Raw genomic sequence first — 15,482 nt, 5'->3', positions numbered from 1 at the left:
TGTATGTTGTCTTTTTTGATAGATACACTGTTCTGAGAGATGTGAGGTAATCTGTCACTGGTTTTCATTTGCATTTCCCTAATGATTAGTGATGTTGAGCATCTTTTCATGTGTCTCTTGACCATCTGTATGTCTTCTTTGGAGAAATGTTTATTTTGGTCCTTTGCCCTTTCTTAAAATAGGATTGTGTTTTCAAAATTGTATGGCTTCTTTACATATTTTGGATATTAACCTTTAGCGAATATATACTTTGCAAATATCTTCTCCCATTCAGTAGGTTGCCTTTTTATTATGTTGATGGTTTCCTTTGCTGTGCAAAAGATTTTTAATTTGATATAGTCTTACTGCTTATTTTGTTGTTGTTGCCCTTTCCTAAGGAGACATAGCCCAAAAAATATTCCTAAGACCAATGTCAGAGAGTTTACTGCCCATTTTTACTTCTAGGAGTTGTATGGTTTCAGGCCTTATATTTAAGTCTTCAATTGATTTTGAGTTTATTTTTTATATGGTATCAGAAAGTCTTCAGTTCAACTTTTTTCCCTTTATCATCCAGTTTTCCCAACAGTATTAATGAAGAGACTGTCTTCCCCATTGTATATTCTTACCACCTTTGTCATGGATTTTTCCATACTTTCTAAGTTGTGTTGCAGCCTTAAGAGGCAGTTGTGGATTTGCTTTGCTGGTGCTTGATGGTTTTCACTGGTTCTGGTCCAGATTTATGTTAATTTATTGGCTGGGGTTCTTGCATCATCCAGATGATACATTGCCTGAGATTTTTCGTCATATTTCTGCTATATTTTGTACATCAAGGCTCTAGTACTGCCTCATGTGATATTTTGCTTTAGCATCACTTCACTTGCTTTTGAGTTCCTTTATCTTTTTTCACATCTGGAGATTTTTCTTTCATATCTGTCACATGATTGGAAATGTAAAACATTGTATACAGTAATGGAATAATTCTCTTCATTGAGATATTCCAGTTCACAGGTTAGAAAGCATTTATAAGACATCAGTAAGATGTTTTGACTAATATAGGTAGGCATACCTTGTTTTATTGTGTTTCATTTTATTGAGTTTCACAGATACTGTCTATTTTACAAATTGAAGGGAAGATCTTTCACCAGTAAAAAGATTACGATTTGCCCAGAGCTCAGATGATTGATAGCAGTTTTTAGCAATAAAATGTGATTCGCTTTATTGCAATATTCACTTTATTGCTATAGTATGAAGCAAACCTGCAGTATTGCCGAGGAATGCCTGTGTATCTGTTAGACATACAGTCACGTGCTTCTTAAAGACGTTTTGGTCAGCTATAGACTGCGTATACGATGGTGCTCTCATGAGATAATAATGGAGTTGAAAATTGTCTATTACCTAGTATGTAGTTGTTGTAACGCCATAGTGCAATCATTACTCGTGTTTGTGATGGTGCTGGTGTAAACAAACGCCCTGCACACCCAGTCATATAAAATAGCACAGACAGTTATGTACAGTACATTATACTTGAAATTGATAATAAATGCTACTGGTTTATGTATTTACTTTTTATTGTTATTTTCGATTGTACTCCTAGTTACGAAAAAGAAAAATTTGCTGTAAAACATGGATGCTGTGTTATGCTGGCAGCAGCCTCATACATCCCATATTTACTGCATCTCTCGATTGCATCATTTTCTCTTGTGCTTATTTAATCTTGTGTTGTTTTGTACAGTAACATGATTTACAGGCTTGTAACCTAGGCGCAATAGGCTGCAGCATACAGCCTAGATGTGTAGTGGGCTACACCGCCTAGGTGTGTGCAAGTCCATTCTGCGATGATGTCGCTTAACGATGCATTTCTCAGGATGTATTCCTGTCGTTAGTGGTGCCTGACTGTATATAAAAGATGACTTGGAATTATAGGCCCATTTCTTCAGTAAATTTTAAATATATAGTTTAATAAGAATGGTTCCAGTACTGGAAATAAAATACGGTTTTTGCCAACTTTTAATGTATTCTTTTAAGGGCAGTGAACTGTCCACTGTGGTGGATAGGAGGGAATTAGGAGTTCACACAGATTCCAGAAAAAATTATTGTCATTGTATGTTACTCATTACTGTAGACTTGTATGTGGAGATACACTCTTTACAAGTTTATATACTTGGAGTTCTACCAATAAACCTCAATTTAGCATATTTCCACTTCTTGTCTTAGATTTACCCTGTGATTTTCAGTTCTTAAAACTGATAGGTGGAAGTCTTTTTAAATCCTTAACCCTACACCTGAAAAAAAGGAAAATAATGGATGTTCTACATGTAATTCAGAGGAAATGTAAATAATGGATACCAAAACCATAATTATCGCGTTAATTAAAAGATTATTTAAGAGAACCAGACTAATTGGGAGCGGGGGGAGGAGAGAGAGAGAGAGAGAATGTGTGTATGAGTATATATGCGTAACCTATATGTCCAGTAAATCCCTGCTATCTCAAAGTATGATTGATAGTCTCACTGTAATAGAACTAAATGTTATAGTAGTATATAGTAAGAACAGGAGTCCACTTGTGTTCATTGATGTTCTTGTGGTTTCATCTTAATATTGTTTTCCTAGAATTCCTCTGCAGTGTCTAAGTAGTTTTATGAAAGGCTAGAAAAATTAGCATATAGTGTATTCTTAGTTACACTCAGTGCTAGTTGTCTTCCAGGGTTTGTTTTTTTTTAAATCATTTGATTTATCATTCTGTATTTAATATTGTTCCACAGGTTTCCCTAGAAAGAGAACGACAACATGATCAGACACATGTTCAGAGCCAGCTTGAAAAATTGGACCTTCTTGAGCAGGAATATAATAAACTTACTGCAATGCAGGCCCTTGCAGAAGTCAGTGAATATATTTTTTACTTATCAATGCATAATATTGGTTCTTTTCAAAATTGATCATTTTATAATACTTAATATTTATAGGAAGAAAAGTGACCTTGTAGCAAAGAAACATATAGGTATTTTTAAAGGAAGAAATTTAATTTGGGGAGAATGTTCACATTTTAAAATCTTGATGTACATGAGGAGTTCTCTTCAAAAGTGTTGGAAGATTAAATGGTTTTTTTTTAGTATCCCTCAGGCTTGTATCACTTGGTTAAGTTGTTCTGTGACCTAATTTTAGTTTTAAATTGATTCGCTTGGAAAACTAAAGTTCCAGATTGAGCTTCTGTGTGACCTATGTGCCTTCATACAGAGCTGTGTTCTTCAGCCATAGATTTTTACCCATAGTTCTGTTCAACTACCTCATAGATGACTAATAACAAATGACAAGGGATGGCATGCACACTGGCAAGCCCAGAGCCATTACTAGAGTGAATTAACAAGCTTATATTTACTATGTTAAAAATTTACACATATTCCTCTGTTGCTATATTAAAATTTTTCAAATAGACAATAAGACTCTTTTTTATTTACTGTTACTGCTTTTAATGTTTTTATCACTAGAAAAAAATGCAAGAGTTGGAAGCAAAACTTCATGAAGAAGAACAGGAAAGGAAACGTATGCAAGCTAAGGCAGCTGAGGTAAGTTGAAATGTGAGCAATTAGGCTCATCATATTTTGTAATACTCTTTATATATAGATAGATGATTAACTGTGGGCTTCTTAGATTATTTATACTTTAGAATTTGGAATGGTCCAATTTGTAAATTCTTAGAGGTAGCTTAAGATGGAAAATTATAAACTTTTTTACAAACAGAATAAAAGCTGAGCAATTCTTTAGAATTTTTCAAATTGTGGGATTTCAATCAGCATTTTTTTAAAAAAATTAATAAACTGAAAAATATCAGAGTATATTTTATCAAAGTATACATAATAAGGTTAATACATAATCATGTAAAACATGGGTCACTATGGGAAAGCCATCATTCAGTATCCTGCTTACAGGTGCTTCCCTTTCCTTGGCGGCGTCAAAACATCAGGACAGAAGTTGAGGTAGTGGGCTACTCCAATATCTAGTGACCCGTACTAATTCACAGAAACCTACCATATTAGGAAAATGAGCTTTGCTCAGTCTCGTCTTGGTTTTTATCCTATGCGGTGGCCACTAGGTAGTATAGGAGAGGCAGTGTGAATTCTCAAAAACATCAAGTTTATATATTACCGACCAGAACTGCGTTTATAGCAACACCTCTGTACCCAATAAGTCTTACAGGCTCAATAAAAGACTTCTGTTTGTAACTGAAGACTCTCCCCTTATAAGCATATTTTTCAAATACTTCACGGATATTGCCCTCCCGCTTCCAGTCTTTAAGTTTTATAACATTTGTATCTTTTCTGGTAATATTAACACAAGAAATAGGTCCTTATTCTAAAACAATAAGGAGTGGAGGCTTTGCAGTTCCAGCTGTGGCCAGAGGTCACTTCATAAATGTGCTCGCAGGACTAGAAACATTCTATTATCTTTGTTTTTTAGTTCCCATGCTTCCCAGAATTCGTTGACTTAACATACTGTCTTTCTATTAAACGTAATATATTTTCTTTCTCAAATGTTTACTTTCTGATAGATTTGGTTTTCCCTCAGTGTGTTTTCCCTCATATATGTTTTTCCCTGATATATGTCTTTCCCTCAATGTGTTCTGAGTGATATAGCCATGTGGCTTTATTTGTGACTACCAACGAATTTTGAAATTACTTGGTTTCTCTGCCCATTCCACTTCACTGTGTTTTCATTTCCTCACTTGTAACATGAAACTTACAGGTTGTTCTTTATATACTTTGTGGTGGTGAGTTCTGTTGTACATGAAATACAAAATTAAACAGGTTCATTATTAATTTTAAAAATGATTTTATGGTGTTTTTGTTTTCTTTTTCATTTAGCAGGAATAAAGTAGAGATCCAGTCAGTTATTATTACTGATAATACCAGTAAAGGTTTTGAGTTCTGATAGTGAACACTATTGTAGTGGAAGAACAATGGCCAGGGATAAATGGCTCCAAGTCTAGCTAACCCTAATTTGTGTAGCCTTGGGCAAGATAGTAACCATTCAGGGCTTGGATTTTATCATTGATAAAGTGATCTTCATTTTATGTCTTAGTGTTGGAGAGTTCAAACAAGAGAGAAAGATAATGAAAACACTTTAAAATGTTAAAAATCTGCCTCACAAATATATAACAGCTATTAGGGAGAAGTAAATAAGCTAGAAAAAAATTGTCCTTTTGTATACTGTTTAAACTCACTGGCATCTTAGGTCTTCCAGAATAGTAATTTCATGTTCATTGAATTGTATTTATTCAATTTACTATGTATAAAGCATTGTTAGATGTGGGGGGATGTAGACGCTCCTGTGACTAGAGATCCCTGTATTCCTTTGTCACTAGATAGATTCTTTCCCCAGAGAGTGCAGTCACTGTGGGAAGTGTTAGTGATGAACGACCTCAGTATTTCTTTCAACTAATCCATTGATTCTGAGTGTTTGTTCCAGCTCCATCATAATTTCCCAGGGAACTTTAAAATGCTTTTAAATACAAATTTCCCCAACCTGGACCATTCAAAATCATGAGGTCTGTAAAGGAGCCTGACAATCTGACTTTTTCTCATAGACTTTCATACACAGGCAGGTTTGAAAACCACAATTCTAGACTAATAGACGCACTTGTCGGTTGTATGTATGTGTTTGTGTGTCTGTGTGTGTGTAAATGCGCACGTGCATGGGTGTTTAAGGAACGTTCAAAGTTGGCTTAGACAAAACAGCAGTCCTTGTTTGAAGTCCTTAATAATTGCTTGTGGAATTTCTACCACGTAGATGTGAAATTATTTTTAAATGCATGTAGTTACTAAGCTTCTAGAGAAAGGGACTTGATAGCATTTGTTGATACACCTTCCAGTTCTTTTGGACATAAATTTCCAGTTTCTTTTTCTTACATTGTAAATGTATGAGTTTTTTAAATAAAAAGAAATGTGTTTTGCTCTCCAGCTGCTTCGTGTCTGGCACTGTTGTTGATTCTATGTGTGAAAAAAAATATTGAAGTATCAGTTTGCAGTTTGATATAGTGCATTTAACTCATTAAGTATAATTTATGAAGCAACTACAAATAATGGAGCGTTCCAGGCTAAAGAAAGGACAAATTGTAACACAACACTTCAAGATAAAATGAGAGACTGATACTGATTTAAAATGTTTGACAAATGTTGACGGATTAGTTCAAGACATAGTTACACAGCTATGACGTGTTTTTCAGGTATATACTACTGTAGGTTTTTGTAGGCTTTTACATGGTGAATCTCAAATTTGAATCATAGCTTTATTTCTACAGCATTAACTTTAGGCTCATATTTTTTTCTAGTTGCAGATTGGTCTAGAAACAAATAGACTTATCTTTGAAGATAAGGCAACTCCTTGTGTTCCTAGTACAAGAAGAATTAAAAAAAAGAAGTCAAAACCACCAGAAAAGGTATGAAAACAACTAATAAGTCAGAATGCTGATTATTACTGGGCATAATTTATGTGAAAAACCCTCGTAAATCATGTGATAACACAGGCTTGGATGAGTAAATTTCTCATTCTCAGTTTCTCATTGGAAGATGGAGATAAGTAATATCTGCTTCTAAATTTTTCCTCTGGTAGTGAAATAATATATATGAAAGCATCTTAGAATTATAAAACACTGAACAAATGTTAGTTATTAATCAGTATTGCATTAATTACCTTTTGCTGTTAAAATCTTTTTACACACACACACACTCACTTTTTCTAGACTTTAACTGCTGTTTTGTCAGGTACCATTTTCTTCTTTCCTAGGCTGGGATGCATGTTGACAAGTATTAGTAGGAGCTTGAGACCATAGTGCCAATATAGATAAGGCAAGTAGTAGCACAGCACTAAGCTGAAGTTTCAGGGTAGTCATGGACAGTTAGCTGTTATTGTCATGTGCGTAAAATTGTTTTTCTTTCCTTTCCATTCAGAAAGGTCCTAGGAACTATTTTGCTGCACGACCACATTATAGATTATGCTTGGGTGATATGCCATTTGTAGCTGGAAAGGTGAGTTGGTTGAATCTGGATTTTTTTTAAATACAACTTAGATCTTTGTACTAAATCCACCCATCTGCCTGTATACCTATAAATGGTGGAAACATTTTTCTGCTCCATTACCAATGTTGATCATAGTGATGTGAGAATGAAATGGAGGAAGATATTATGAGATTGGGGAGCAGGGAGGAGACTAGGGGTTACTTTAAAGCAAATAAAGTATTTGTGGAAGGGAAGATGGGAACAAATGCCAGAGACCCTGGTTTGGAGAAGATGTGGTTGCAGATAAGGGCCAAGGAAACAGGAAATCGTGTATTTTAGCACTGAATTTTCAGTGTCAATCCTGTTGATTTATATTTAAATATAGATATTTAAATAAATAGAAATCACATACTGTTTGTCCTCACATCCATATTACTCACAGGACTCATTCTCCAAGAAGCAGTCAGGCATAGACTTGAATTTTATGTTCCTTTAGAGCTTAAATGCAGAGGTGATTAATTTTGTCAAGTACCAGCAAGTACTAAGTAATTTCTAATAAGTACTCGATACTGTGTTAGTTTATACCGCTTTTTGATTAACTGTTTGTGTTGCTGGTTTGTTTCTTGTATAGATGCCTTGAAGACCCAGTGAGTTTGAGGGGCTTGGGGAGTAAATTTTAATTTTATCTGTCATACTTATTTATTTAACTTTAACCCCACAGTAAATTCTCAGTGAAAGCTTAAGGAATGAACTATTTCCTAGCTTTTCCACTTGCCTTTTGTAGATGTGTGAGGCACAAATCACTTGGAAAAAAGTGTTGCCGTTGGCTCTGTGCTGTCCTTTACCCTAAATTAATCCTCTTGTTGGATTGCAGACCATGTTTTCCCCTATGTTATTTCCTTTGTCTTTTACCAGGCTCTTTTGTTTTACCATAGAATCTTTGAGTTAGGTTGGAAATAGAGGTTCTTAAGGGTTGACCGGCTTCATCAGACTCACTATGCACTTGAAAAAGCAGATTACAAACCCCGACCACAATCCTACTAAATCGAATTTTTGAGCTGTGGGGCCTAGAAAGTATTTTTCCACTCTTCCCTGCTCCCAGTCTAATGTTCAGGTCGATTTGGAACCCACCTAATACAGTAGTTCCCTGTCCATTGTTTTCATTATATAAACATCCCAGGTAATGGTTGTATACTCTGTTCAAATACATCTACTGATGAGACACCATTATACCTTAGAAAGCCCATCACATTTCTTTGACAGCTTTATTTGAAAGTTCTTAAGTGAGTTGAAATCTGTCCTAGAAATTCTACTCATTGGTCTTTTTTTTATTCTTAAGGATTCACATAGAACATATAAATGAACCCTCGACTATTATAAAATTTAAAACTTTTGAAGATAGCTTTATCTTTTTCTCATCTTATTCTATTCTAGGTTATAAATAAATATTACCTTTCCTTCAGCTCTTCATCATAAGATGTGCTTTATGAGTTTCTTTACTGCCTCATCACTCTCTTCCTTCCTAAATTGAATATAGCTTTCTAAATGTGGTGTGACTAGCACAGAATAGTCTTTGTCATGTTCTGGATAATCTGTTAGCTCAGCCTAGCATCACATTAATGTTACGGGGAAAGCCACACCATCCCTTCCTTTCACTCATCGATAACTGAAGTCAGCTGAAGTTACAAGTCTTACTGAATCTTTGCACTGGCCTCTGTAGGTTCTTTACTTGTGGAATTGATTTTTTTTTTTATATACGGAATTTTTAATCAAGTGAAGCTCTATAGGAATAGATTCACCCAGTCCCACATTAGGTTAGAATTCTTTTCAGTTTTCCATTATGTTTCTGTTATCTTCAAATTTAATTATTGTTGCTAATTCTCATTAATACGAAGATTGAACAGGACACGTTCAAACACAGGACTTTTCAACTTGAGTTCCTCTTTTGAAGTTTTTTGTATTCTTTGTGAAATATTATTCAAATGCTTAAGAATGTGCTGTCACCTTAGCTCAGTGTTTCTCAAACTATCTATTGTGAAAGACCAGTTTTTATTTTTAATTGTATGTTGTCATAGACAAAATCATTTGTAAAATGCAATAAAAATGAATTATTAGAAAAATGAAATTAAAAAGATATAAAGTAGAAATCCCAATTTATTACTAGATTCAGCAGACATAAAATTACATTAACAATTACAATCAGGAAAATAATAGGAAAAGATTTCAAAAACTATACTGCTTATTGAAAGTATATGTATAAATAAAAGAAAGTGTATGTATAACATTTACCTAATCCACCATCTTGTACCGTCTCCTTTATTACATTGTCCTCTTTTCATCCTCTTAACAAACTCACAGAGCAGAAGTATAATGAATAGAAATTATGAGTGATATAGTGATTCCCCATATTCAACGCATATTTTTGCACTTTAAAACAAATACCATGTATATCACTGTTTAAAGTTGTTAATGAGACAGATGAATTTGGTTTTTGATAATCAAGGTTTTATTGATGATGGCATACGTGCAGGGGAGTATGTGTACCTAAATTATTTAGTTGTAGTTGAATTTAAATTATCTTGATAAAAACGTGGATTAACTTTTTCATTTTGAAATGACTATGGAGTCATATGATGCTGCAGAGAGAATACAGAAAGGCCGTGTATACCCTTCACCCAGTTTACCCCAATAGTAACAGAGTACATAACTACAATGTGGTATTAAAACCAGAAGATGAACATTGGTACAATCCACAGACCTTCCTCAGATTTCCCTAGCTTTACATGGACGTGGGTGCACGCAGCTCCCGGCCAATGCAATTGTATCACATAGATTTGTGTAACCACCCCTACACCATATCTGCAATTTTGCCATTTCAAAAATGCTGTATAATGGAATCGTGCAGTATGTGACCCTTTGAGATTGAGTTTTTCGCTCAGCATAACTCTCTTGAGACCTATCAAATTATTGTGTGTATCCATAGTTCTTTCTCTTGCTGAGTAGTAGTCCGTGGTGTGAACGTACCACAGTTGAACCATTCATTCACCCATTAAAGGACATTTGGGTTGTTTCCACTTTTTGATGTTTACAAATAAAACCAGTATGACATTTCGTGTATAGGTTTTTGTGTGTCATATGGTTTCATTTCTCGGGGGTAAATAACCAGGAGTTTGATTGCCGAATTGTATTGTAAGGGTATATTTAGTTTTTAAAGAAAACTGTCCAGCTAGTTTTGACTGGCTGTATCGTTTCACATTCCCAGTAGCAGTGTATGAAAGATGCAATTTTTCCACATTCTCCCCAGCATTTAGTATTGTCACTTTTTATTTTAGTATGTTATGATACCTCACTGTGGTTTTAATTTCTGTTACCCTAATGACTAATAATATTTGAGCTTCTTTTCATGTGCTTATTTGCCAGCTGCATATCCTGTAGTAAAACGTCTATTTATATATTTTGCCCTTTTTTAATTGGATTTTTTTTTTTTTTTACTGTTAGGTTTTCACAGTTCTTTCTGTATTTTAGATACAAGGCATGTTATTAGATAAGTGGTTTGCAAATATATTATCCCAATTGGTAGCTTAGCTTTCCATCCGTGTGTGTGTGTGTGTGTGTGTGTGTGGTCAGTCTCAGTGTGGCCTCTTCTTTATATCCTTAGTTATAGGGGTTCTGCTCAGCTAGTCTCCAGATGATTCTTGAGGTGGATTGTTCTATAATTCATTTGTAATTTTGGTGTGATCCCGGGATGGAGTAAGTATAGCGTTTTCCTAATCTGCATCTTGGACCCGCTCCTTTATTATGTTGTCCTCATTTCATCCTCTTAACAGACTCTTTCACAGAGCAGAAGCTTTCATTTTGACAAACTAGTTAATTTATATTTTTGCTTTTATGGATCATGTTTTTGGAGTCATGTCGAAGAACTCTTTGCCTAGACTGTTGTGTAGATTTTCACTGAATTTCATCTGTGTTTTGTAGTTTGTTTTACATTTAAATCTGTGACCCACTTTAAATAATTTTTGTATACAGTAAGCCTCTTACTGGGTCAAAATTTTTTTTTGTTCCATTGGTAGATGATACGTCTTTGCCAATACCACACTGCCTCAATTGCTGTAGCTCTATATAAAGTCTTATCATTGGGGAGAGTGATTCATCCTATTTTATTCTTTTTCAGAATTGTTTTAGCTTTTCTAGTTTCTTTGCCTCTCCATATGAATTTTAAAATAAACTTGTCTCTAGCTTAAAAAAAATCTTACTGGGATTTTCATGGGAATTGTATTATACCTGTAGATTAATTTGGGGAGAACTGACATCCTCGTTGAGTCTGCCAGCTCATGAGGATAGTATCTCTCTCATTCATTTAGCTGTTTGATTTCTTTTATCAGTGTTTTATGTTTTTCAACATATTAGTCCCATATCTGTTTTATTAGATTTATACTCAAATATTTTTTGAGTCATTGTAAATTGTATTCAGTTTTAATTGTTTCTACATGATCATTGCTAGTATATAGATGAGAGTGGACATCCTGGCCTGTTTGCAGATCTTAAGGGGAAGGCTTTCGGTCTTTTCACCAGTCAGTGCGGCATCAGGGGTAGGTTCTCAGTCAGTCTCTTTATCAACGTGAGGAAATACCCCTCTGTTCCTATTTGCTGAGTGTTAATGCGCTGAATGGCTGTTTGACTTTTTCAGTGCTCTTCTTCATCAAATTATATGATTATATGAGTTTTCTTTTTTACCCTACTGAGATGCTGGATTAAATTGATTGATTTTCAAATATTGAATTAGCCTGGCACTGCTGGAATAAACCCCACTTTGATGTGGTGTATACAACAGTGTATTGCTGGAATCAGTTTACTACCTAACAGTAGAAACTAGGATAAAAAGAGTATCTGTTTAGCTTAGCATAGTGGTTTCCAAACCTGGCTGATCAGAATCAATTTGGCAGACTTAAAAATACACCGTTCCAACCCCTGACCTCACACTGAGTCTGGAGTGCTGCCTGGGAATCTGCATTTTAAATATGCTGTTTAGATGATTCTTCTGGAGCTGAGTTAGAACAGCCATCTGTTTATGAATTGAAATGGCACATTGAGATTATTGTTTAGTGTTCGAAACACAAACTTCAAGAAGGCTACCAAGTTTTTCCTGTTGTTAATATTTCCTGTTGTTAATAAAGTGCTTCTTACTATTCCAGGATAGAGAAATCAATACAATAACATTTCCTACCACACATTGTTTAATAGCTGATACACACAAACACAATTACAATATATTGTGATAAATACTATGATAGAGAAAAATGCCATAGGTGATCTGTGAATGAACACTAATTACCTGGAGGTTTTAAGGAAGTCTTAATATTATAGACTTGAACTGGGTTTTAAAGAATGGTATAAAAGTTGTCACACAAAAGAAGTAATGGAGAGAAATTAGGAGATGGGACATGAGGTCAGGGAGTATAAACTGCAGCTCAGTATTAAGGCCTAATTTTCTGTGCTGAGGAGTTTGAAATGAGTGGGCTTCCCATCAGAGGAGGCCAATTAGGAGAACAGCTTGATCAGAATAATATGTTCAGAAGATAAGTGATAGCACTGTGGAGTTGGAGACTGAAGAGGCTGGGAGCAGACAGACCAATTAGGATGTTCTTCCTGTGGCTCATAGAGGCGAGGACATAAACCAGGTGACTGACAGCAGGGTGGCGTATCAAAGGCCTAGTGGAGATACTTCAAATGCTAAATACATGGGACTTGGTAATTGATTTACTCCAGAGTAGGAGACTTAGGTCAGGCTTTCTCGGGGGTGTGGGAAGTCTTTTCACCCAGTTTAGGGAGTAAAAAGAACAGATTTAGAGGATGTGGCTTCAATTCGTTCTCTTCATTTTTCTTCAGTCCACCAGCCCCAGCCATGCTGTGGTAGCCAACGTGCAGCACGTCTTGCACCTGATGAAGCAGCATAGTAAAGCCTTGTGCAATGATCGAGTCGTCAGCAGCGTTCCTTTGACGAAGCAAGTACCTTCCCGAAGCGGCAGGACTAAGAAGTCAGCATCGCCTCCCTCCTCGAGCAGCATTAATGAAGAGTTGTCAGAAGTCTTACAGACGTTACAAGATGAGTTTGGGCAAATGAGTTTGTGAGTTTTCGGTGATTTTTTTTTTTTTTTAATGTAGTTGTAAAATCTTGTTTTAACTTCTTGATGACTTTACCAATCTTTGTTCAACAAATATTTGTTGAGCATAATCATTGCGCCAACCACTGAGCAAGTTACTAGGACATTAACAAATACAACTCTTCTGGGTGAAATCTCTCCCTTTCTAATATTGTTAACTGTTTTGAAGACCAAGGTTTACATTTAAGTTTTATTTCCTTGTTTGGAAGCTTGATATATACATTACGCTAAACTTAACACATTTTTTGCGGGAAACGAGTAAACTCGTCATATCGCCTCTAGTTGGAACCGGCAGAAATTTTGCAAAGTAAATAAATAGAGACCTCTTTTTAAACTAAAACACTGAAAGTTTCATAGAAAAATATAAAATAGATCGAAAGATATGAATATTTTACGGAAAGTCTAATTTTGGCGAGAAAATGTCAAAAAAGCCCCGCGTTACGACGCGATTTGGCGGGAAAATGCCCGCTTCCAAAGTGTTAACTGGTATGTTAGGATGTGAGTGTTTGCTGAACCAAGGTCCTTCTCTAGATTTTCCTTTCTAGATGCGTTAATACTCTTGTGGGGGGCGGTTTGGAAATATAATTAACTCTTTGAAATTAAGAACTTTTGGCATTTGCCTTCAGTGCCTTTCTTGGAATTTTAAACTGTCACTGTTAATTTGAAAATGTGTTGGTGTATTAAAAAAAAAAAATGAGTCTTTTTTTAATGCACAGAGCAGTGGTCCCATGATGAGTGAGATGTATGGGCCTAACCACGAATCATAGGAAACGTAACCAAGCCCTACTTCTGTTTTTTATATAGTGATCATCAGCAGCTTGCAAAGCTTGTACAAGAATCACCAACTGTTGAACTGAAAGACAGTTTAGAGTGTGAACTGGAGGCATTAGTGGGAAGGATGGAGGCAAAAGCCAATCAAATAACTAAAGTTCGAAAATATCAAGCCCAGGTAACTCAAGTTTTTCTTCACGTGTTTCTAATGATTAGAAAATAACAACAGCAACAAAAACACCCTTTTAGTCAATATATTGATGGCATTGTAAGTGTATCATAGATAGGGAGCTACAGGAAGTCTTTCTTTAGACACTTGTTAATTCAGTTTATTAAATACTAAGAATTCGTGTTAAGTGGACTAGGAAATAAGACAACTGTCTTGCAGTCTCTTAGAATAGATTTTATCATCTTCGATACGTCCTTCAAATACTGAATATATTTAATATTCCTACCTTTATATCAATGAACTTTTAACTTCTGTGAGGAGTTTAAATGATTCTAAGTTTACCCAAGTCTTTAACAGAACCTAGAAAGTCTCATTTCTAAAGGAGTCAGATATAAATATGTGAAAAAATCATTAGTTACATTTGTTACTAATTATAGTAAATGAATAAAACAACCATCTATTTAGTATCTACTAAGTTCAGCGGGAAGTCACACTTCCAGGGTTTTCATGTGGAAAGAAACATAATGATGCATGTATTCAAGAGATTACTGTGAGCCCTGGGAGGGTGTGGGGATGGGGCAGGGAAGCTGAGGGACCAGCTGGGCCTTTTAAGCTGACCTCAGACGGTGACTGCAGCTGGGGAGAAGAGACGGATTTGGGGTGTGTTTTGGAAGTAGAAATGTCAGGGCGACTTGCTGCTGGATCTCACTTGGAGGAAGAGGATGGTGGGTTACCACTGGAGAAGACAGAGCAGCACAGGTTCCGCTGGCATTAATTGGTTGCAAGGTGCTTTGAAAATGTCATCTTAAAACTTAATTTTCATGGAAGGCTTGTCAAGTACGTATATATTATTTCATTTTATAGATGAGACAATTCATTTTTCAAAAAAAGAAATGACAAGCAAATGATTCCTGTAGGAGTAATGGTCAGATTTGTTTCTTGTACATTAGACTTTATTCTCTCCGGTGGAACACCAACATGCCAGCAGCAGTTTATTTTAGCCTGCAGCTAAAGTGAAAATAAAGCTCCTCTATTTTAATAAATTATTCTTAATTTATAATAATTATTTAAATAAATGAATTTATTTAAATAATAGTGAAATAACAAAATAAAAACCCTTTTCATAGTATTAATACACTACCACTACATCTCTTCGTCTGTCTGAAACATACTTTTGTGCCTGCTCAGACTAGTTTCTAGAATGCCTTTCTTTCTCCTGTCCTTCATCTCCTAAATCTTTCCTATCTTTCATTTCCTGTGTCAGGTTTTTTGCCTCCTCCTTGAGACCTTCCCCCAAACCCCCGTGCTTCTCATTTACCTATTCTGCACTTGGACCACATGCCTTAACTTCTGATACAGCACCAGACTTCCTTGTATGTCACTATATATTTTAAGCACTGAGTAGTAAAT

The 15,482-nt window shown here is 35.4% G+C and overlaps 1 protein-coding gene across 4 annotated transcripts in view; it reads left to right on the top strand.

Annotated features, from left to right (window-relative positions):
* Positions 1–15,482, top strand: part of CEP57 (centrosomal protein 57) — a 45,579-nt gene that overhangs the window by 27,253 nt on the left and 2,844 nt on the right. For 3 of the 4 annotated variants that reach the window (XM_074335581.2, XM_019737533.3, XM_074335580.2), the window contains exons 5-10: positions 2,742–2,858; positions 3,465–3,542; positions 6,305–6,412; positions 6,924–7,001; positions 12,858–13,096; positions 13,937–14,081. In XM_074335581.2, coding sequence (XP_074191682.2) covers positions 2,742–2,858; positions 3,465–3,542; positions 6,305–6,412; positions 6,924–7,001; positions 12,858–13,096; positions 13,937–14,081 — 765 coding nt within the window. The remainder of the gene's footprint in view (positions 1–2,741; positions 2,859–3,464; positions 3,543–6,304; positions 6,413–6,923; positions 7,002–12,857; positions 13,097–13,936; positions 14,082–15,482) is intronic. The other variant, XM_019737534.3, reaches the window with a different exon arrangement.

This window comes from Rhinolophus sinicus, chromosome 14, assembly GCF_057876585.1.
Source record: "Rhinolophus sinicus isolate RSI-liver-muscle chromosome 14, RSI-T2T, whole genome shotgun sequence".
Taxonomy (NCBI): domain Eukaryota; kingdom Metazoa; phylum Chordata; class Mammalia; order Chiroptera; family Rhinolophidae; genus Rhinolophus; species Rhinolophus sinicus.
Note: the sequence above shows the minus strand (reverse complement) of the source record. Positions and strands in the feature narration are given on the sequence as shown.